We start from the raw sequence: 23596 nt of genomic DNA, 5'->3' as shown, positions 1-23596 counted from the left end.
TGTTGTTGCCTCAATAGTTACTCACATTAGCTCTGTTGATTGTTGGTGACCACCACAGCGTGAATCTACGGTTGGGGATTTGATTCAGACCTGATCTCTGGGCGTTGGTCAGCTTCTTGTACTTCATGGACTCCTCAAAACCACTAGCCTTCTCCCTGAAAGAGGAAATACATTACAGTAACATTAACATTTGTCTTCAGACAAAACAACCTCATACTTGTTTGCTTTTCCTTTAACGACACTTACAGCAATATTACAGCTATATGACATTGGCCTTAAAATAATGGAGTCCAGTCAAACCACTGATTGATATTATGAGCAACAATCCATGCCGTCAGACAACAATGACACGCTATCAACCAAATCACTGAGCCTGACCACCTACTCCATTAATTCCCTTAAGACCAACCAGCGCAGGATGCTAGGACCTATCATATCAGGAATCCCCACTGGGTTTAATACATACAACGGACACTGCAGTTCTATCTGTTCAGATATCTCTGGTTTGTCTGTTTGTTGTTTAATGCCACAGACAGCAATATTCCAGCTATATGACAGCAGTCTGTAAACAATCAAGTCTAGACAACACTATCCAGTGATTGACATCATGAGCATCTATCTATGCAATTGGGATATGATGACATGCATGAACCAAGTCAGCACAACCAATGCCGTTACAAGCATGGTCGTCTTTTAGGGCAAGCATGTATTGCTGAAGACCTATTCTAAACTGGATCTTCACAGGTAAGATATCTCTAGTGACAAACTTACCAGAAGAGACCTTCCCACGTGGGGAAGTAAGTCCCTTTGAAGAGTGTGTGTTCCAGAATGCCCTCCACACCTCCTAGGGCCTGGATCATGTCTGTGCGGTAGTTGTTCAGGTTCCACAGCTTGCCGTCGTGACGCTGATGGGTCCACCAGAAGGGGTTCTGTTTCAGGACCTGGTACTGCTTGAAGTCTGTCCTTACTCGCCAGCCCTTGTCGTACGCGAGGGTGTGACGATCTTTCTGGAACAGCGTGTTTATACGAGGGATGCCCCGGTCCCAGGAGTCCTCCAGATCTTCTAGTGTCAGACGTCTGAAACAACATTTCATCCATATCAACATCATCCCACGTGAAAGAAGGAGAGAAAACAGGAACATTTCACTATTTACCAAATGAGTCAGCGAGTTAGGCTTGTTGTCAACAGTATTTCAGTAATATGACTGCATGTCATTTTTATAGGAGGGAAACTGATGTAACAGACTACAGAGGTGAACCACTGGGATGAAACCTGCAACACAGGTCAAGCTGACAGTCCAACGATCAAGGAACCAATTATAATCAATTCATGCCACACTTATGTCAAAAACTTGTGAGTGGCCTGAGCCTTCTAGGCAGAATTCATATTTTACTAAACTAAGGTTGCTTCATGCCAATTGGTAATATTCCTGGTATATCACTAAAGTCTGTAATTACTGACTCTGACCACCCTATACAACTAAGTTGCCAATTATATTAAACAATAGAGTGCAGGGGACATGCTCCAACCTGCGTCCCAACAGGTGCTAGCAGCATGAGATGACTAGATAGGACATACCTGTTCTGAGCATTTGCCTCCTGTCTCTTGAGAGCGTACTCTGCCCACACTCGCTGGGAATCAATGAACTCACTCTCCCAGGGCATGATGTATCTGTAGAAAAGGTCAAACAATCAAAATACGACCAACACATTCACCAAATATTACGCTCAAATTGCACAACTGGTGTCAATGTTCCCATGATAACAAAACATTAAGATGTAGTTTGAGGGTGTCAGGCTTCAACCTCATCTTCCCACTGTCATTGTAATTAGTTCATTATGTACAGTACAGATACTGCCTTTTAACTATTATCACTCTATAGAACTACATTATAGAGGTTGAGTTGTGATTAGGGTAACTATTTACTAATCAACAGTACAATGTCCTAAACATACGTTCACAAAGAGTTTATATAGAACTTGTGCAAATGTGCCAATCGTTGTCCTTATACGACAAACAGTGGAAAGGATTTCAGAAACCACGCATCTGAGGTTGCAACTTGCCACTAACTCACAAGAGAGGTCATTACGGCTTAAGTTTAAGGTATATTAAAGGCAAGTAGAATTTCAGGCTTTTTTAGGAGTGACCCTGTGTGGTATCACAATTTTGGCTGGTATATGTACCAGGTTAAGTTGCATCCCTACATCTATATCTCACTGCATGGACGTACATTTACCTGTAACATACGACTCTCCCATTGAACTTATCCTCATAAAGCCTTTCAACATTGCACAAACGGACCATGACAAGTAGGTTAGTGTCAATATTGCATCCCTGCATTGTCTTAACCTTCTGTACCCACAAAGGGAATGGACCTCTGTGGCAGGTGCACAACTTTGGCCAACCTACCATATTCATAATGACAAAGACAAAGCTTGACTAGAGAGGATACTACAGGAACACATACCTGTACAAGTTTGGAATGAGCTGATCCTCATCGTGACTCATACCTGAGCGGAAGTGAGTGATGCCTACATCAGTCTGCTTGGACCATCTCAGATCTGACTGGGGGATCAACACGTGACCCATGGACAACATACCCAGGCCCCCCAGTTCCTTGGGCGTGTAGAACACGACTGGAGGGAAACGACTAGGCATTTTGGAGTTGAGACCAATCTTAATACGTGTCTGGATTTTGTTTTCACATTTGACTAGCAGATCTAGGAGTTCCTGTGTGTTCACAACAGCTTCACGGAAATATGTCATCAGACCAATAAGAGCTGTGTTCCATTTGTTGACGATCTGAAACATGAGGTAGGAAAGATTCTCAATGAAGACTCAAGAAAACAGGCTGTACACCATGACCTGACTTCATAAACAGAAGGAAAGTCTTTTCATGCAGCAGTCAGCAACATTCCAGAATGGCAGTGTTTTCTGATCCTGGAATCCCTGACAAGGACCTTACAAACTCGAGGGTAAACATGGTAAATTTTTACGAAAAGCATAGCCAGCTTAAAACCTAGAATGTTCATGAATTGGACAAATAATAATTACATTAACAGGAATCTGTCTATAATATTTTTACCCAATCTAATACACAGAAAGAAATGAACAATTTGTAATGTATGTATAAGTAAATATCTCTCAGAATCCAGTCAACATCACAAACAATCAGATATATGCTTGTAATCTTGTCATCACAGAGATAAACTCCATAGAACTGCTGTGTTTGCCGCAGTCCAGCGTCACTGAGCCTTACCAACCTATCCAAATAGTCTTCTCATACAAGCAAAGGTTGACCCACAATCCACATTTACAGTGGTAAGTGGCACATATTATGCCAGTATTGGCTTATCCATTCTGTCTCAAACAGTCCTTTGGGCTCTCGGTTGCTCGTTCTTACAAACTCCCAACTTCATTTGGGCTCCCCCCCCCCCCCCCCCCCCAACTCATAGAGAGCAGCCACATTCACACCACGGGATAGTCCGGGTCGCTATGACCCCAGGACCGGTAATCCCAGTGATGACCGGGTCGCTGTGACCCCAGGTCAGGATATCCCTAGTCCGGGTCAGGAGCACCCCCAGGGATGACCGGGTTGCGCTGACCCCAGGTCTGGATATCTCTAGTCCGGGTCAGGAGCACCCCAGGACAATGCAGAGGTCGTCCGGGTCTTCGACCCCAGGACACCAACACCTCTCTGTGGCTCTCTCTTTCAAAAATCATCATTCTCATCAGCAGCAACCGAGTCAGCCCCCATTTTTGCCAAAATATTAATAAATTTGTATTTTATCATACAACTTGTTTTGTTGTCGTTGCACAAACCCTAGAATTTTCATGAATGGGACAAATAATAATTACATTAACAGGAATCTGTCTATAACATTTTTACCCAATCTAATACACAGAAAGAAATGAACAATTTGTAATGTATGTATAAGTAAATATCTCTCAGAATCCAGTCAACATCACAAACAATCAGATATATGCTTGTAATCTTGTCATCACAGAGATAAACTCCATAGAACTGCTGTGTTCGCCGCAGTCCAGCGTCATTAAGGTACCTAGTCACTGAGCCTTACAAACCTATCCAAATAGTCTTCTCATACAAGCAAAGGTTGACCCACAATCCACATTTACAGTGGTAAGTGGCACATATTATGCCAGTATTGGCTTATCCATTCTGTCTCAAACAGTCCTTTGGGCTCTCGGTTGCTCGTTCTTACAAACTCCCAACCTCATTTGGGCTTTCCCCCCCCCCCCCAACTCATAGGGAGCAGCCACATTCACACCACGGGATAGTCGGGGTCGCTATGACCCCAGGACCAGTAATCCCAGTGATGACCGGGTCGCTTTACCCCAGGTCCGGATATCCCTAGGCTGGGTCAGGAGCACCCCCAGGGATGACCGGGTTGCGGTGACCCCAGGTCTGGATATCCCTAGTCCGGGTCAGGAGCACCCCCAGGGATGACCGGGTTGCGGTGACCCCAGGTCTGGATATCTCTAGTCCGGGTCAGGAGCACCCCAGGACAATGCAGAGGTCGTCTGGGTCTTCGACCCCAGGACACCGACACCGACACCTCTCTGTGGCTCTCTCTTTCAAAAATCATCATTCTCATCAGCAGCAACCGAGTCAGCCCCCATTTTTGCCAAAATATTAATAAATTTGTATTTTATCATACAACTTGTTTTGTTGTCGTTGCACAAACCCTAGAATTTTCATGAATGGGACAAATAATAATTACATTAACAGGAATCTGTCTATAACATTTTTACCCAATCTAATACACAGAAAGAAATGAACAATTTGTAATGTATGTATAAGTAAATATCTCTCAGAATCCAGTCAACATCACAAACAATCAGATATATGCTTGTAATCTTGTCATCACAGAGATAAACTCTATAGAACTGCTGTGTTCGCCGCAGTCCAGCGTCATTAAGGTACCTGGTCACTGAGCCTTACCAACCCATCCAAATAGTCTTCTCAAATAAGCAAAGGTTGACCCACAATCCACATTTACAGTGGTAAGTGGTACATGTTATGCCAGTATTGGCTTATCCATTCTGTCTCAAACAGTCCTTGGGGCTCTCGGTTGCTCGTTCTTACAAACTCCCAACCTCATTTGGGCTTCCCCCCCCCCCCCCCCCCAACTCATAGGGAGCAGCCACATTCACACCACAGGATAGTCCGGGTCGCTATGACCCCAGGACCGGTAATCCCAGTGATGACCGGGTCGCTGTGACCCCAGGTCCGGATATCCCTAGGCTGGGTCAGGAGCACCCCCAGGGATGACCGGGTTGCGGTGACCCCAGGTCTGGATATCCCTAGTCCGGGTCAGGAGCACCCCCAGGGATGGCTGCTGTGATAACTTCATTTTCCTCACTGATTTTAATCAGAAGCATTTTATGCATGCTTTCAATGACAACTGGTCACACATTACACAACTGCAAAAATAATACCTGTTAAGATTTCAAAAAAGCAGGAATGTGCAGATTGAGTTCATGTGGCCTAGCTTTCTCTCTCACCTTTGTGAATGTAGTGGATCCTGATGCCATGAGGATCTGTCGAACTCGGTTGTGGAACCTCTGCATGGATTCCTCATCAACGCGCAGAAAACACTGAGCTGTTCGCTCCTTAGTCACCTGACACAAGGGAAACATAGGATCACCAACCCATAAACAAATTGTAAGCACTTCAGTCATGATCACATAACTAAGGTGGCCCATATTCCCACCGCGGTGGGAATAGTTTTCTGTATTTTTCATTTTAGTTTTTGACATTTTCGCTTTTGTTTTTGACATTTTCGTTTTTGTTATTGACATTTTCATTTTAGTTATTGACATTTTCGCTTCACATTTCAGCAATTCAATAGCTACTTGAAAGTACATTTTCCATGTTTTCGGTTGTTTTTATACATGATTTATCACATATTTGTATGACAAATTGTGTTAATTTGCAAAAGGTTATGATAAAAGTAAGTGAAATATCAAAATATTAAAAAGCAGACTCCATGTTCCTTATGGGCCACCGTACAAAACACCTAACGAATCCAAGGAATACGCCATCCATTGCTGAAACAGCTTGATCACTAAAATAAAATATATTATATTCCCTTTTGTGAAAATTAAATTTCACCTGCCAATGAATTTAGTTAGTAGCTTCTGTGCAAGTCCATATTTCCGAAAAGGAAGGATGCAAATCTACTTATTATGACCCCGATTTCTTACTTTTTAAAACATTGAAGATTTCCTACAATAGACAATGCACAATTTCAAGATGACATTTCCAGTAAATTATCCAGTGTAGTACATCTCCATTCTATAATGATAAATATCCTGGACCTATCTGCATTGAGTCAGGTTAACAGTGTGAATGGCACGACGATAAATATAGCCACCCTATCAAATAACACCATTCTTTGACTGAAACAAGCAGTTGGGTTAATACTACTTGGAAAACCTTGCTGCATAAGTACTTATGCAAACATCTAACGCCAGAAAACAATATACAGTCAAGTCCCGTTAATCCGACATGGTTGGTTGCATATGATTATGTTGGATTAACAAGTATGTATTAAGTAGTACCAACGTTCGTCGGTCATAGTTTGCGATAGGTTCATCTGACATGACATGTAATGGGATGTCCTCAGTGAGAACTGATTCTAATGAGATTGAGGTAATCTAAGCATGTGATTGATCCTGTTTTCTTTATTCAAAGCATTAATTGTTTATTGTTAAGCAAATTTTAATTCTGCAGCTTTGTAATATGCAGCTACCAGCCGACTCGACACGGGCTGGGTGCTCGCGGGCAGATGGCCACGGAGTACGCTGATCACTGTCAGCTGATCACTGTCAGATTAACGAGACTGATTAATGAGTGAATTCGGTAATTCATTGCAAATTAGGTGTTTCAGAGTCAGAGTGCGAGACTGTTGGATTAACGGGTCTAAATAGAACTGATTTAATCGGTTCCCATCATTAGTGTCGGATAAAGCCGATTGTCGGATTAACAAGACTTGACTGTATAACAGTCTCCTGATTAGATATAATATATCCAAGGCTCGCTTATGAGAGACATATTGAATGCACTTTGTCAAGTGTTCATGTCAAGGGAGAATGGAGACATGATAAATTGGACCATCACAGGTGACACTTGATCTCTAACTCACCTCATTCTGCAGATTCCACACGCCGTCCTTGTGTGTGAACTCCTCGTGAGTGGTTCGGCACTTGGGAAGGATACGGCACTCAAAGCCACACATGTTGAACAGGAGGTTGGGATTGTCCTTGCTGTACACAGACACGAAGCTGTTCTCCCACTGTATCGTCGTTACTGACCTCGGCAGACGGTTCTTGATGTCCCAGAATACAGCACGACCCCTAGAAGAGATCGACAGCAGTGTTAACCAATGCAAGTAAGCTGGGTTCTGCACCACTTTCCCAGTTATATCACGCCACATCAGTTTAATGTGGGGGGGAAATCCATAAATTACACAAGTCGTAAGTATATTACAGCTTTTTTGGAACCCATGAGCACAGATAATTTAGGCAAAACTGGAACTACACTATTAGACAAATCTTTGCAACACTCCTCCCCATTCATAATTATGGGAGCTTAAAGTTCATTGCCTCTCTGGCAATAAAGCAGAACAAATATTTCTATTTAATATACAGCAAGACTTTGCAGTCTGTAATTGTAAATTCAATCAAAATGATCAAAGTCTGGTATACCAATAGAGGTTTATACACAGCCTCTAGTCAGCAACCACTGAAAATCTGCATCTCAAAAACACTTGCAGTTGATTTATGGACCAGCTGTGTTTAATTCAGAGCAGGTTCACAACCAGATACTTAACTGTCTCTTACATGCAAAGGTTGCTGCGGACCTAGTCTATTCTAAGAATCCCTATGGGGGTAATGTCTCCAGCTAAGAAGTAATGCTTTAAACTTACAGATTAACATCGTGCTTCATGAGCCTCATCCTGGAGTCTCGCGGCCAACACTTCTTGTTGTTGTAACCCACTATGTTCTCATTGTTGGGATCCGGGTGTTCAGTCAAGTAGCGCTGGATCAAGTCACGAGCTTCCTCAGCAGTAAATCTTCACAGAAAACATTGAAATGAAACTCTGCCCACCATTATAAAACCAATGTAATTCTGGATGATGAAACTAATTGATCGTATAAATATGTATAGAGTACAATAGGCCTATTGTAAGGAAGAAATCATTATATGAAATTTACTTTCAAGGAGAAATTTTTAAAAAGGAAAATATAGTCACTATCTAGAAAAACCTTCATGATCTACAGCCTGCAATTGAAATCCACCATTATCATTTATGCAACACATACCTGAAGTAAATGTGAATACGATCAATGTATCGGGAGAACAGCCGTATAGGATGTGCTGTCTCTGTTGCCACATCCTGGAACAGAGAGAAACAAGTGAACAATTGGGTTTAGGACCACTTTGATCAGTACTTAAGTCAAATGATGGCATGGCATGTTGGGAATTATCCCAAGTGATAGAGGTCATAGTTGTTTGTGAAGCTGGTTAAACCCAAAAGGCAATGATCAAAGCAATGTCAAATTGTGATTCAAAGCAAATTTTTAACAAGTGCTACTTACGAAAAAAAACTGCAGAACAAGGCCACTTGACCACTTATACCCCAAGTGAGAGAATTATATGTGCCTCAAAATAGATCACTGACCCTACATTACCCATTTAATTGCAAGGTGCGAGTGCAAGATTAAACTGCACACTGCACGGGCAGAAGTGCAAACACAAACCAGGTACACAAACCCAGAAAATTCAGGAAGAACCTTTAGTATTCATTATTACTATTTTTGGATGTACTACGATCTTCAAATGCTGACCACAAATCTGTGACATAACACTCAAACTGTCATTAACTAATATCTCATACCTGGAATGTGAGGAAGTCATTGGGCATCTGTGGCGGGCCGGACATCTCACTGGCTCTGTGTAGGCCGAGGACGAGCAGGTCCAGGATCAGCCCATAGAACTGTACGATGAATGATGCAAACTGCAGACCTCTGATGATGCCGTACGAGTTGGTGTGGTTCATGTCCTACAAGGGAAGAACAATGGTGATCTATGAGCAATGATTACTGTGTGTATAACATGCAATGCTATCAATGTGAATTTCCTTTTGCTAATGCAATATTTCAGTACAAAATCAGTGAATACTGTTTCCATTACCGAGGAGAAAACAATCTGATACTACAGATGCTTCATCAAACAAAGTAAGTGGGAATGAGAATGTTATATTATGCTTATTGTCTCCAGGCACATGATAGCAGACTGACGCAATCAACTTCAGCAAACCAGTGGTGTATAACAATGATCCACATGTTAGGGTAACCATCTGACACAAGACAAGCATGGGGTACTGGAGCCCTCTTCTGCTCCAGGAGAGTACAAACCAATGGTCATATCAAACACAGCTCCTTTTGGGTACTGGTTTATGTGAAATCACAAGATTTCAGGGCAATGAAACTAGCCCTTCTAGATGTTCACAAGTCTCGGACTTACAGACAAGTGGCTGTGTCTATCCCTGAGGATCACAACAGAATCTTCAGTGTAAGAATAGCCACTACTCAATGACCATTCTCCACAAAGTTTGACGTCATTCAACATATCAATCTTAGCACTTCAATGATCCCTTAATACAGATTTACGACAGTCATAGCACAAAGATAGCTTAGTAGAACAGAGCCAAAGTCCAGTTAGCAGTCCTACCTTATAGTTAATGACGACATTGTTCTTGGCTGTCATGTAATCAGCTATGTTGTGATCCACGATGAGACGGAGCAGCCTGTTAAGTAGCGTCAAGTCAATCTTCTCGTACATCTTCTCAAAGTGGGACTCCAGCATGACGTTACACTCCCCCTCACTCGTGTCCCACACATCCTGGAGGTTATTGATACCTGTAACAACAGAAGCCAAATAAATCTTCTCATTTAAAGGAGGACTAGGCTTGCCTGATTGGGAGGTCCAGCAATTTTTTATTCCTGTTCCTGAAATAAGTCGGTCTGCTGGTTAAAATTATATGACATACACCAGTTTTGCAGTAAATGATAACCCTAATTACACAGACAAGGTCTAAGTTTCAAACATGGTATTACAGTCAAACACCCTTGTGTCAAACTTTGATGCGTTGAACTTTCGGTTGTCTTGAAGTAAAAGCTTGGTCCCTGCATATTCCTTCTTTATTTATCATTTGTTGTCGCACCTCGGATAACTCAGAGTATTTAGGTAGGCCCCTTCAACTTCCAACACAACAGTGTTTGACTGCATATATAATGTCAAGGCAGGGAATAGGTCAACACAGACTGGAGTACAGCCACCCTTTAAGGAAAAACAACTTTGATGTACATGCTGGATGTTATGATAAAAAATTGTCAGCTTCTCCTTTCGGAACAACCAATTGTATGTGTTGAGGTTTTCTCCAGATCGTATTGTGTTGATCATTGTAATGTGGAGGTACTCACCCTGGCACCACTTGTACACCAGGAGTGGAGGAGGCTCTGAGTCTGAGGGCTTACTCCACGTAGGGAAGAGTCGTCTCTTGTCAGCCTCGTACCACAGATACTGATCCAGGTAGGCGTCGGTGATTTTCTCGAGAGGCTCCACGTCATACACTGGGATCAGGTGGCTGTACAGGTCCATGAACTCAATGCCAACCTAAGAGAACAGTAACAGTTCCAACTAAAGCAGCAGCAAAGTTTCTTACTTTGATGGGTGTGAGAAACAAAGCAGTCACATCACATTGGCTTGAATATAACTGTTAGTACCAGACCAACTACTTACTGAATGCATAGCAACAATCTATGCAACAAGGGTACAATGACATGCAATCAGCCAAGTCACAGAGTCTGACCATGATCCAATTTAGTAAACACCTAAGCATAGGCTACATGGGAGCAATTTGATCCGGAAATCCAAACTGGGTATTTTATTAGTAGAGGTATACATATATTAAACTTCCTGAAAAGGTTAGGGGACTTTCTCCACACCCAATCTCAAGAAAAACTTTCATGAACCCATACCTGTGGTCAAACAAAACAACTGTCCTTGTTAATGGATATATGCATCTCATATCAAATAGTATATAACTTTCAACATGTGATAATGACTCTACTTTTTCGAAGTTCATTTTATTTGTGGCTTGTGAAATATACAGGCAACTAGTCACCAGCTGTCTTCAACTGTACTTACTTCTTTAAAGGCTCTCTGTGTGAGGAGGTGACGCTTGATTCTGGACAAAGCCTCGTGAGGGTTGTCATAGGCCTGCTCAATCAAACCCAGCTCCTCTCTCTGGGACTGATTCAGTCGACTCTTTACACTGGAACACAAGGGCTGAACTGAGCAACAGTATTAAACTGTAGTCCCTCAATAAACCCACCACATTTAAAACCAAACTGATTCAACCAAGATTTATGTTTGTTTACAAACCAGATTGATATTTGACACAGAAAAATAAACTGCATATCCACTTGTAAGCATAAAACATTTTTGTATGCGCCTTTATCACGGTGGCTTGTACATGTTCAAGTGAGTTAGTTGGGTTTAACGACGATTTGAACAGTAGCCCAGTTATATCACGGAGTGTCAGCTTGATGTGGGAAGAAAGTCTAAGTGATGCAGTTTTCAGACGTTTATCACTTCAGTGAAACCCACGAGCGTGAATATGGTGCTGACAAACTTAGAATCAGAATCTTGGCGGGCCGGGATTCGACCCAATGATCAGAGCTGTCTGTTGTTCCCAAGGGATGCAACTCTGCAGAACAAATTGCAGTACCTTAGACAACCTTACACTACCTGTGCTCCCTTATATAATCAAGTCTGAATCAGGTATACCAAGGACTGATATTATGAGCATAAATTCATGCCGTAGGGATACACTGATTCAAAAATCAACCAAGTCACCAAGCCTGACAACCTGATCCACAGTCACCTTTCCTGACAAGCAACAGTGTTTGGTGACATATTGTGACATCCTACCAGAACCCATGGGAGATGCTTGTAGTACACTGTCTGTATCTCACCTGTATGCCTCCTTGAGTCTCTCCAGAGCCAGGATGAGAAGCTTGGTGTCGTGTTTGTATGACAGTGGAGGGAACGGGATGGGGGAGAAGCGGCGAGACTCCAGCCAGTGGACCATAGTGGTGTAGATAGCCACTGCCTCCTCAGCAGTGATGTATGGACCATCCTACAACATGACAGACCACGTGAGCATATCTATATCTGACATAAGTAACTGTCTTCTTACATAAATCTATAAATATCATACAATATCTCACAAGAGTCATTAGAAGATGACAATTTGTTTGTTTGTTTAACGCCGCACTATTCCAACTATATGACGGCAGTCTGTAAATAATCAAGTCTGGACCAGCAATCCTGTGATTGATATAATGAGCATCAGTCCAAGCAACTAGGATACAATGACATGCATCAACCAAGTCAGCGAGCCTGACCACCCGATCCTGTTAGTCGCTCTTACGACAAGCATCGTCGCCTTTTACAGCAAGCATGACAGACAGACAGACCAGATGATGACTTTATATATATCTGTCCCGCATATACGGGGGGATAAAAAGCTGAATTAAATACTTGTTTGTTTTTGTCATGTGTGATACTGAACTTAACAGCAAAATGATGCCCACCAATTGGTTGGGATGATCCAAACATCAATCATGACTTTACAATCGATTCCCAACAACATTTACAAGTATACTTTAACCACTGGCAACTTATCCTTTAAGGCTAGTATAATGAGAAATTCATAAGTGCAAATATTGAAGCATTATTTGAAAATAGTAAATTTTGTCAATAACAGCTCTATCTCTCAGGCTCCAGTTGACCACACAGACAATCAGATATATGCTTGTCAGGTTGTCATCATCGAGATAAGTTGTTGCATTAAAAATGTAGGATCTATTCTGAAGAATAGTGTGGTTTCAATATTTTCTGATTTGTACACAGGAAATATTTCAAAATACTAATCAAAAACAAAATAATGCACAATTTTATGTTCAAATGTCTCCTCTCTAACCCTCCTTGTTGCCTACCTCAATACAGTAAGTGGACACCAGTAGTCTCTTACCTTCAGGTAGTTGTGCTGTCGCTCCTGTTCAGCCTTCAGGTAAAGTCGGGTCAATCGACCAAGGTTCTTCTTGCAGACTGTTTTGTCAACCTGTTAAAATCATGTAAACTGTAAACATTGGGATACATACATTTAAAAACATCTGAGATATAGGGATTTCAACATATTCTTCAACTCTTAATAATCAAATGTTTACCATGTTTACACGGTGCATTGATGGAAAATCACAAAGTGCTTCAGCTATCTTATTCCAACATTAGGCCTAAAATTGAAAATGACACTGAGAAAATAAACTTCAAAATAGTTTCAGGCAGGAAATACCATTACATTTTCAAATTTTAAAGAATCTAAAGTTTCTTTCCCAAACAAGATGTTCAACAATGTTCAAGGTATTGGTGCACATCAACTGTTGACGGATGTGTCAACAAAATGGTGGAAGTCGGGGGATTTGAAAATTTAAAATAAATCTGTTATAGACAAATGAAAAGCAGAGAAGTGTTTTCCCTGCACATATCCACTGTATTGGCTTCATGAGGTGTAGGACACCTAAGCCCCCTATCTACTCACAGTGGCTCCCCTCCTGATTCTCTCCCTGTTGTAGTGAGCTGTGTTAGTCCACCAATCAGCCTTCGCCTTCACAAACCTCAGGATCATGTTTTCTATTGGGGTCGGCAATCCAGGAACCTGAGAGCAACCAAAAATACATTTCTTAATTAAATCAAAACTAAGGAATTCAAAGATTGTAATTCATGCCCATTTCATTCCTTAAATCTCATTATACGAGGAAATTCACAATAGTCAGCCATATCCCTGCAATATCAAGGCAGTGATACACACACATAAGGAAGAGAATTTATGGATGTTAACTTCTTTATTATGTGGAACACGTTTTGGAGTATGTTCTTACTCCTTCATCAGGTGAATATCAAGGCACCCTGTAAATATTATATCTGTACCTCGACAGGCAAGTGGCTAATAGAATGAGCACCAATGACACACAATCAACCAAGTCAGGCCGTTACCACCTGAACCTCGTAAACAGGCTAACACAACAACAATGTCCATTTATAACGTGCCAGATTCTATTCACCAAGTGAAGGCTCGTGGCCCGATATTATAATTATCCCAGCTTTTGGATCAGTGTGCACTCAAATTTCATCCTCAGCTCCTTGGGAAGTACACAACAAGAATAAGTAGAACAGACAGAATCACCAATTGGGTTCCATATTAAGCATAGCCTGGTATCCTAGAAGTCTCACCTTCCATGGAATGTTGGCCTTCCAGCACCTCCAGGCTTCACTAAGATGCTGCAGGATGGTCCTGGCCTTGTTCTGCTTGATCCCTTCTGGCATCATGTCAAGGATGTCGTGCATTACCTGAATAAAATGTATCTTAAATCTTAAAATCTTGTAAAGAAACATATTTTAATTTTAAATTCAAATTTTCAGGGTTCCATATTCAGATAATCAGAAATCCATGACAAGTGACAGTCAAATTTCTTCAAAATGTAGGTCATGTTACATAAGCTACCAGTCTGAAATGAATTGTTTGCAAGTTGGAATAAACGCATTGGAACAAAGATTTGGTCAGCATATGCACATCACATTTACAGATAAAATGTTTGTCTGATAACATTGAGGACAGGTGATCCGCAGGTCAAGATGTACTGCTACAACCGCGTCACAAAACATGTCTGAGTTTCTCCTATGCAGCAATCTATACTCTGAGGTAAAATGGCTGTACTTTAATATAATATAAAAAAGTCAATCAAACATTTCTGTTGTAGCTATTTCCCTCTCAATAATCTGATGTCAACTTTTTAGACTCCAAAAACACAACCTTCATCATCATATTATATAAACAGCTATGTTTCGCATTTCTTAAAATCTTATTGTAAATGAATGGATTGCTAGTATCAACAATTGTGTTACTTACAGCAGCTCTCAACTCCAGATCAAAGTGACTCTCCACTCTCTGTTTTGTGACAGTCTTGGCCACCCCCTTCGAGTGTCGCCCCTCGAACTGTCTGGACAGCAAGTTGCCAAGCCAACGCTCCAGAAGGGGTGTGATTCCACGCATGAAGAACAGCCACACCCTCCAACCAGGCGCCCATATTCCACAGCCTGGACCCTTGCCTACTGGGCCCTGGGGAACAATGGCAGCAATTAGTAAACAAACTTTGAAGTGAGTTAGTGAGTAGGTTTTACCATACTTTAATATGTATTTCACATATATCAGTGTGCAAAAACAAACTTAAGTCTGGACCAGACCAATCCTGTGATCAATATGAGAAATAATCTACTCCCGTCAGGGTACTTGGGATTAACAAAGGCACTGATTCTAACCAACCAATCCATTAAGTCACCTTTTATGCCCAGCATAGCTTGATTACAAACCCGAATTCCCATGGGATTAGAAACTTCGAAAGGGTTGGGTTAAACACTACCATAAACAGTAATTCAGTTTTAACAGTTAGTTTCTACTCACTGTGTTGAACCGGTAGTAGATGAGATGTTTGAGATCTTTACACATCCGGATCTGTCTCATCAGCTTGTACTTGTAACGGTACATGCCGGTCAGCTGACCCACGTGGGCGAACACGTACTGGATACCATCAGACAGCTGCAATACATCAACAGAGTAATGTAAGTAACAAATCAGGGCAGTTCAAAGTCCAACTGCGGCATCCTTAATCAACTCATCAATGTTGAGTACTGGTAAGCAAAGGGTTCATACACTAAAATGCCAAGAAAGTTGACTTTCAAGGTTCCTACAGCCTCAAGTATTTGATTGAAATCCAATGATTTTTCCTGGATATGTGTCAATTTTAAAGTGTTTGCTACATGACATGTATGTTGTTAACAACAGCCCAAACAATAAATAGTTGACCCATGTTGACACTGTTCAGTGTCATGAGGGTGTAATTGTTTAATGCAGTAATCATCCGTATCTGAGGCTGATCAGAGTGGCCTGGAAGGAATATAGCCATGACCAGTCAAAACCAGTAATAGTTGAACTGCTGTCCCCTGTACATACCTGGAAGGCATCCACATTGCCCAGTCTGTACTGCACATGGCTGTCCACCACAAGCTTGGTCAGACGCAGGATCTCACGACACAAGTGGAAAGCATTTCCAAAACGGGACTTCTTTCTTTCCTATTTCAAAAGAAAGGACACAACATGAAGTGGAATATGTATAAAACACAGGAACTTGTTTTTTTTAATCTCAGTAAAATCGAGAACCATAGCTATTTATAAGTAAGTATTTACATGATTCAGACACAAGGTGGTTGAACTTATGTCATTTGTTTTTTACTAAACAGACACTAATTCAAACATATTAATACAAGATCTTCACCATTTTACACTGCAATCTAAGACTATTCATCATTTCACAGTGCTTAGACTAGTCACCATTTTACACTGCTGGGACTATTCACCACTTTGCACTGCAATCTGAGACTATTCACCATTTGACACTGTAATCTAAGACTTTTCATCATTTTAGTGCTAAGACTATTCACCATTTTACACTGCTAAGACTATTCACCATTTTACACTGCTGAGACTACACTGCTATCTAAGACCATTCATCATTTTACACTGCTGGGACTACTCCCCATTTTACAATGCTATCTTAAGACCAATCATTTTAGACTGCCGAGACTATTCACCATTTTACACTGCTATCAAAGATCATTCATTATTTTACACTGCCAAGACTATTCAACATTTTATACTGCTTTTTAAGACTTCACACTAATACCAGATCCCTTTTCCCCAAAGCCACTGCCATACTGTCACAGCTCACATATTTTAGCTTAGACATAAGACACACATAGCCTGAAGACAGATTTGAGCAGCTGGACCATGATAAACAGTCCAGTGGCATACCTTGGTGGTGAGGGTCTTGACAGGCTTCAGATTGAAGTTGTAGTCCAGATGCAGATAGTTGAGGTTTTTACGATGGATGAGGAGGTTGAGCATGTTGTAACCTTGACGACAAACCTGCAAGCCAACTTCAACCCAGTCCAGCTGTGTGGTCTGGAAAAACTTGGTAGCCTTGAAGGATCTGAACAGGTACCTGAAAAACAAAAGGGAAAATGTGAAAGGGTTTGAAGATAGTCAGAAAGTGTTTGAGTATGGTTTTACACTGCTTTTAGGAATGTTATGGCAGAGGGCACCAGGGATTCACACATTTTACCTTGCTGGGAATCTAAACTGGCCCTTCTGCTGACAAGCAAACACTTTAACTAATGGATTAATCAACCTGGTATCTGACAAATGAGCTCCTAAAAAATTATCAATGGGAACTAATTTTTGGTCCTTGACATCACCAGTCAATGCCTCACATCAATAAAGTCAGCGAGTGACCAAGTTGTTTGACAGTCCTCTCAGCTATATCACAGATGTCAAATATCCAGATATTATCTCAACTTTTGCAACCTGACATACATAGTAAATGGCATTTCTACAAGATTTGGTAGCAGTACTACCATATCACATATTGTGACTTACCTTTTCTTCTGAGCCTTGGGTGGCTTGTGTTTGAGGGCATTGAGAACGTAGTACTTGAGCAGCTTCTGGTAGGACACTCTCACCTTCACTGGCATGCCGGCTGGACAGTGCTCTCTGTACCTGAAGGAGGAAATACTCAGTCTGATAATGGCACTTACACACTGTTTAAATCATCCTTCATATCTAAATATTTCCTTCCCAAAAGAGCTTGTGAAATAAAATTCAAATTCCTTCAAAAGAACTCTTTTGAAAAAATCCTTGTTCTACAGATATTATTGGTCAATCCATGAAGAAGCAAAATGAAAATGCTGTCAGGTAATTTCCTAAACCCCCTTGAATTTGTTGTTTACACAAAATCATAAACAAAAAGACTTCTTATCAAACTGAGTGTGATTATTGTTTAAGGCCACATCAGCATATTGCAGATACTCACTGAGATGCAAAAGACAGCAGGCTCATTCGTAGAACAAATACATCTGGCATGAAAAGAAACAATCCAGTTGAGTGATTTCACTCACAATTTTCATACTTTCAAACAATGAATCACAAACACAAGCAATGTCCTACCAGTTTTTGACAATCGGTACATCCATTGCTCGTCTGCTCCTTCCTGACCGGAGGTTGAAAGGTCGTGGTGCCCACAGCAGAGCAATGCCATTTGCTGTGTTGTCAGTGTACAGGGGGGTTTCAGCAAGGAATGGCTGCACAAACTCGGGCAGCTCAAACTCTTCATCATCGTCAGGCAGAGGCTCTGTACCCTGAGAGAAAAGGAATAGATTGTATCTCACTGATCATTGGAAACCACAAAATCGTTGCACACTAGGTTTGTAAAAGAAATTAAAAATTGCTCCAGGTGAAAGTTGGTTTTGCTAGACCACAATAATCCATTAGATTTTCAGCCAATTTATCAAAAATGAGAGTCATTTTATTTCTTATTCATATTTTTATATCTCTGTATAGTAACTGACAATGGATGTGGTTCACATGAAGCAAGAATGTTGGGTTGGTCAATGCTTAATGCTGTTTTTCATGAAGAAACAAAGTTGCATCGACTGTAGGTATTTAGGAATGATATAATGATGTGAGGCTGGATGGAGATGAAACTACTGGTTTATCACTTTTTTCTTTAATCTGATATCAGCCATTGATAAAGCCAAACAGTAAATGTCATGCTATTTAGGACATGATCCAAACAAGATTCAAGGTATCACAATAAAGTGTTTCATTTGGAAATGTTTTGTTAATGATGACAGTGCCTGAGAACCCTTGTTCCCAACCAGAATGAACATCTGACCATGTGAAGGCACATTCCTTCATGCATTACCTTGACTGTGTTCCTGTGTGAGATGGGGTTAATGAGAGGATCAAAGTAGAACGCCGGCAAGTCGGGGTCCTCCGTCTTGATGAAGACAACATTTGGGGTATGGTACCTGAAACAGTTATCGGTCATAATCATGTAGTGTTTGGCAGCAGAGGATGCTGGGCAACTGCAACAGTATCTGAATCTGGACGGTTCCTTCAAAACTTGAGCCTGCAAGTTGTACTACAAGTTCAGCAGGTGACTGCACACACTCAGTACTGTCAACCAATATACCATGTAGCAGGTCTGATCTATCATGATTTGACACAAGGATTCATGGACTAGCAGCATGCCTCCTCACATGTCTCATGAAATCACAAAATTACTCAACACACACGCAAACTTTTCACAAGAAAACAATTAGGAAGAACGGAAAATTCAAATCCACTTCAATGTTGACTTGAATATCTACAACAAGTCTGCTTTTGATAACCTTTCTAATTTTAACCTTAACGTTTCTATTCTAATCTAACCAAAAAACAATAATAGCAAATTATAGCCTGAAAAGATAATCATAATGGTTTCATGCAGAAATATTCATTAGGTGTTGAGTTTTGGTGGGAAACAAACGCTACTTGTTTGAGACTTAGCCCATGGAAACACAACAAATAAAAAACTTGAAAAATTTAAAAATTTGACTGACTGACTGAGTATGGTTTTACGCCGCTTTTAGCAATATTCCAGCAATATCACGGCGGGGTACACCAGAAATGGGCTTCACACATTGTACCCATGTCGGGAATCGAACCCGGGTCTTCGGCGTGACGAGCGAACGCTTTAACCACTGGGCTACCCGACCGCCCTTTAAAAATATGAAAAGGCAATAGTTGAGCATGTGCTTATTTCACATGCATTATTTCGTGTCAAAATATTCATTAGTTTGAGAGTTGTGGCTTGGAAACCTAAGAGTACAGTTGTTTGAGATTAAGTACAAATTGTTTCCATGGAAACATAACAAAATAAAAATTAGAAACATAGAGCAATGTATATGCCAGGTTTCATTGAAAAAAGTTGAAAGGTTTTCAAGTTATGGCCTGGAAGCAAACCCTACCCTCGTTTGAGGCTAAGTCAAAATTCTTTCCATAGAAACATAAGAAAATAAAATTTAGAACAATTTCAAAATAGCAAAAGGCACCAGTAAAGTTGATGAGCAATGCACATCCCAAGTTTCGCTGAATTATTTTGAACGCTTTTCAAGCGTAATAGTTCCCTTAGGAATTTAAATGTGCCAACAAGCACAAGAAGAATACTTTTGATCCATCTTCAAACTCAGACACTTGACAAGACGTAATTTAGAATTTGCCCATTTCCTTTATATTAAGACTGATAACATTCCATTCAATTTTGGAATCACCAAGTATATGTTATGAATCATACTGTGCATAACAAATTTTCATGTTTGTCAAGTTAACTTTCGCAAAAGAACATCTTAACCTACATCTTTACCAGGTTATTAAACAAGCGATGTCCATGTGTGCTCTATAGGATCTTATTTTAACTATGTCATTATGATTTAGTTGTGACATTGGCACAATCACAAAGAATCTTAAACTGCAGTTGTATTCCGATAATCCATCAAAACAAAGACTTGTTTCCCCACAGTGTACCTACCATGAGAGATGGACCTGGAAGGGGATGTTGTTGAACAGGTATGGGAAGGCAATTCTGTACTCTGTTCTCACTGGTTGCCGGATGATGATCTTGTTGATGTCATTGAATTCATTCCAGTCCTCATCACTGCGAACAAATTTGTCATCAAGTGTATCGGACATATCTGAATTCTCAAATTGTATGATTATTAGGCTGTGTCAAATTCCAGTGTCCATCAGTTGTGAGAAAAAGCTACTTGACAAAGACTGTTCATATTTTCAACCATTCATAAGACAACAGTTTTACACATTACACAAACACCCTCACAAACTCGCAAGAAAAGAAGTATTTTGAAATAAGTTTCATCGACATGAAAAGAATTCAAAAGTGATAAAAAAGTTCTCCATCACAAAAGAGAGGAAAACAAGATAAAAAGTGAGCATGGCTCACTAATACCCCTGACTTCGACTCCAACATATTTCAAAGTTCAAACATGGAAAAAGCAATATTTAGCAATGCACCTCTCCAATTGGTAAAGAAACTGTACCACCAATTGGAAAAGAATCCATGAAGTAGTTTTCATGTTACAGATTGCACAAATGTTTCAATGAAACAATTCAAGTAAAAAAATGGAAAAATTGAATTTTTTCAGAAAATACAAATATTAAAATCCAACTTTACATTGCACCTCTCCTTCTGTTATAGACAGTGTTCACCAAGTTTGAAAAGAATCTATGTAGTAGCTTTCAAGTTACAGGTCGCACAAAAAAATGTCTTCAGAATGACAGATGGACGTAATTCCTTGGTTAAACTATATACCCCCGCCCTCTTAGGTCGTGGTATAATAATAAATATAATAAACAATTTTTTACTGGTTGGAACAAAACTGAGGATAAAATCTGGAACATAACTGATGATAATATCTTTTTGTATTTTGTTGCTACATAAAGTCAGCCTGTAAAGATAAACCAGTGATTGTTATCATGAGCTACATCCCACATCACTGATGCATGTTCACACACAATCAACCAAGTCAATAAGCCTGACTACCCAATCCATGTATTCCTCTTGTACAAGCATAGGTTGCTGTGGACCTCATCCAAACCAAAATCCCCATGGATACAGCTATGTAATGACTGGTCACTTTTCCTAGAATGACACATACTAAGCAGTCCATGTTTCCACCCAGTCCCCATATCAAAACCACCTACACTGCACCAAAAGCCGGGACCAAGTGTAGACTTTGTACTCACTGCATGTCCTTATCTTTGACCAGAGGTTCAAACTTGGGTCCACCAGGAATGGCCAAGTTGAGAGCTTTGGCTGTGAAGAAGGACTTGAGGTCAAACAGATAGAAGTAGTTCCTGTCGACCAGATCGGTGAGCAGCTGATTGGCCAGTCGATACAGCACCGACAGCTGGGGGAGAGTCAGGTTCCACTTCCTGTACGTTGTGCCATTCACATGTCTGGAGGAAAAGGAGTACTGACATTTAGTTCAGCATATAAAACTGATAGCGATAGTTTATAACAATCATAACTAACATGAACATGATCAAGTCTCAAAGAGCCTGTAGCAATATTAACAGACCACAGAACAAACATTATGTTTTCAAATAAATGAACGTGTTAACACAAACCATGAAAAACAATAAGGGCAACTCTGACTGCCATGAGAAAGTATCACTTAGTAATCATGCATAAATTTTATTACTTTGACCCTTTAAATGAATCCTTCTCGGTGTAACTGACATGGAAAATAAAAACACAATCAATTTTCTAAAGGGTGAGGGTGTATAGTTTTCAGACTCCATAAACAATATTCCAGTCACAACAATGTACTTTACAAACTATACAGGAATCCAACAATTGACCTGGGAGTGACGAGTTGAAGCTTTAACCAACAGGCAACTCTAAACCACACACCCCTCCCCTTCTTAAAATGATCTCTGAAGAGTTTGATACATCTGAACATGACAAGTTGAAATTGTACTTACTTTGAGTCAATGAGTGGTTTGTGTTCGTACAGCCAGTCACCAACATCCTTGTCTTCATCTGGGTCAAGATCCATCTGAATTGCTTCCAGAGGTTCCACATCCAGGACGTTGTCAGCATAGTCTAGAGGTGGCTCCTCATCATCAAAAGGTGGGAACCTCATACGTTTGAAGTGACGCCGATCACGTTTCTCTCTCCTCATCATGATCCACATTGTTCTATAAAATTACAGAAAGTCACGATTAGTCAGCACTTTCTTTTTGTCACAGACCTGTCTATAATAGCTAGTTTAATATGAAGTCTAATCACAATGGGATAATTTTGTGTTCTGAATGAAGAGAATTACAAACTTCTTTGAGAATAGAACTGAATTTCCCATGAAGAAAAGTTTTATTTGACTTGAACACCTACCCCCACTGTGCAATGTATACTGGTTCAATGACCCAGGGTATCTCGTTGACGAATGTGATGGCTCCGGTGATGTGGTAGAGGACGCTGACGTCACGGATCTGTTCCCACGGCATGGGCATGTTCTCCATCAGTTTCATCACTGCATGCGGCATGTACTTCAGGGCACTGAAGATTTTTCAAAACATTGTTACACACAGCTTTAATTGATGATCTGGGAGAATCAGTTACTGACATCAGCAAACATCCATGCCATCAGGCATGTCAGGGAATAATGAACATTCTAAATAACAGCTATATCTCTCAGACTCCAGTTGACCACACAGACAATCAGATATATGCTTGTCAGGTTGTCATTACAGAGATAAATTGTAAAATTGTAGCCACTGGATACACATTCATCACTTCTCACAATAAGCATTGGTTTATTTAGATCCTACAGTGCTTAAGAATCCCTCCTGGGTTAAAACTTTCAGATTTTAGTTGTCAATACTGAGGACAGAGATACAATGACAAAATGAAAATAACAATGTATTGCAGCAATACAACAAACCATTTTCTGCAATACCCAGTATTCACAGTAAGCACCTGTCTGTA

At 40.6% G+C, this 23596-nt stretch overlaps 1 protein-coding gene across 1 annotated transcript in view; it reads right to left on the bottom strand.

The window, feature by feature from the left end:
- LOC124134959 (pre-mRNA-processing-splicing factor 8) overlaps nt 1–23596 on the bottom strand; it is a 41792-nt gene that overhangs the window by 12210 nt on the left and 5986 nt on the right. Inside the window, exons 4-30 of the mRNA XM_046500076.2 lie at nt 23003–23167; nt 22594–22809; nt 21853–22065; nt 20621–20746; nt 18974–19079; nt 18217–18407; nt 17650–17769; nt 17026–17215; nt 16168–16287; nt 15619–15753; nt 15067–15276; nt 14391–14507; nt 13699–13815; nt 13132–13221; nt 12071–12234; nt 11241–11367; nt 10514–10706; nt 9762–9949; nt 8926–9090; nt 8351–8424; nt 7954–8100; nt 7171–7381; nt 5528–5644; nt 2469–2803; nt 1580–1672; nt 772–1077; nt 26–155 (exon numbers count right to left, since the gene is read on the bottom strand). Of these exons, the coding sequence (XP_046356032.1) occupies nt 26–155; nt 772–1077; nt 1580–1672; nt 2469–2803; nt 5528–5644; nt 7171–7381; nt 7954–8100; nt 8351–8424; nt 8926–9090; nt 9762–9949; nt 10514–10706; nt 11241–11367; nt 12071–12234; nt 13132–13221; nt 13699–13815; nt 14391–14507; nt 15067–15276; nt 15619–15753; nt 16168–16287; nt 17026–17215; nt 17650–17769; nt 18217–18407; nt 18974–19079; nt 20621–20746; nt 21853–22065; nt 22594–22809; nt 23003–23167 (4366 nt within the window). The remainder of the gene's footprint in view (nt 1–25; nt 156–771; nt 1078–1579; nt 1673–2468; nt 2804–5527; nt 5645–7170; nt 7382–7953; nt 8101–8350; nt 8425–8925; nt 9091–9761; nt 9950–10513; nt 10707–11240; nt 11368–12070; nt 12235–13131; nt 13222–13698; nt 13816–14390; nt 14508–15066; nt 15277–15618; nt 15754–16167; nt 16288–17025; nt 17216–17649; nt 17770–18216; nt 18408–18973; nt 19080–20620; nt 20747–21852; nt 22066–22593; nt 22810–23002; nt 23168–23596) is intronic.

Source organism: Haliotis rufescens, unplaced genomic scaffold (assembly GCF_023055435.1).
Source record: "Haliotis rufescens isolate VD_foot unplaced genomic scaffold, xgHalRufe1.0.p SCAF_15, whole genome shotgun sequence".
Classification (NCBI taxonomy): Eukaryota; Metazoa; Mollusca; class Gastropoda; order Lepetellida; family Haliotidae; genus Haliotis; species Haliotis rufescens.
The sequence above is the reverse complement of the archived record's forward strand: the minus strand, read 5'-3'. Positions and strand labels throughout refer to the sequence as shown.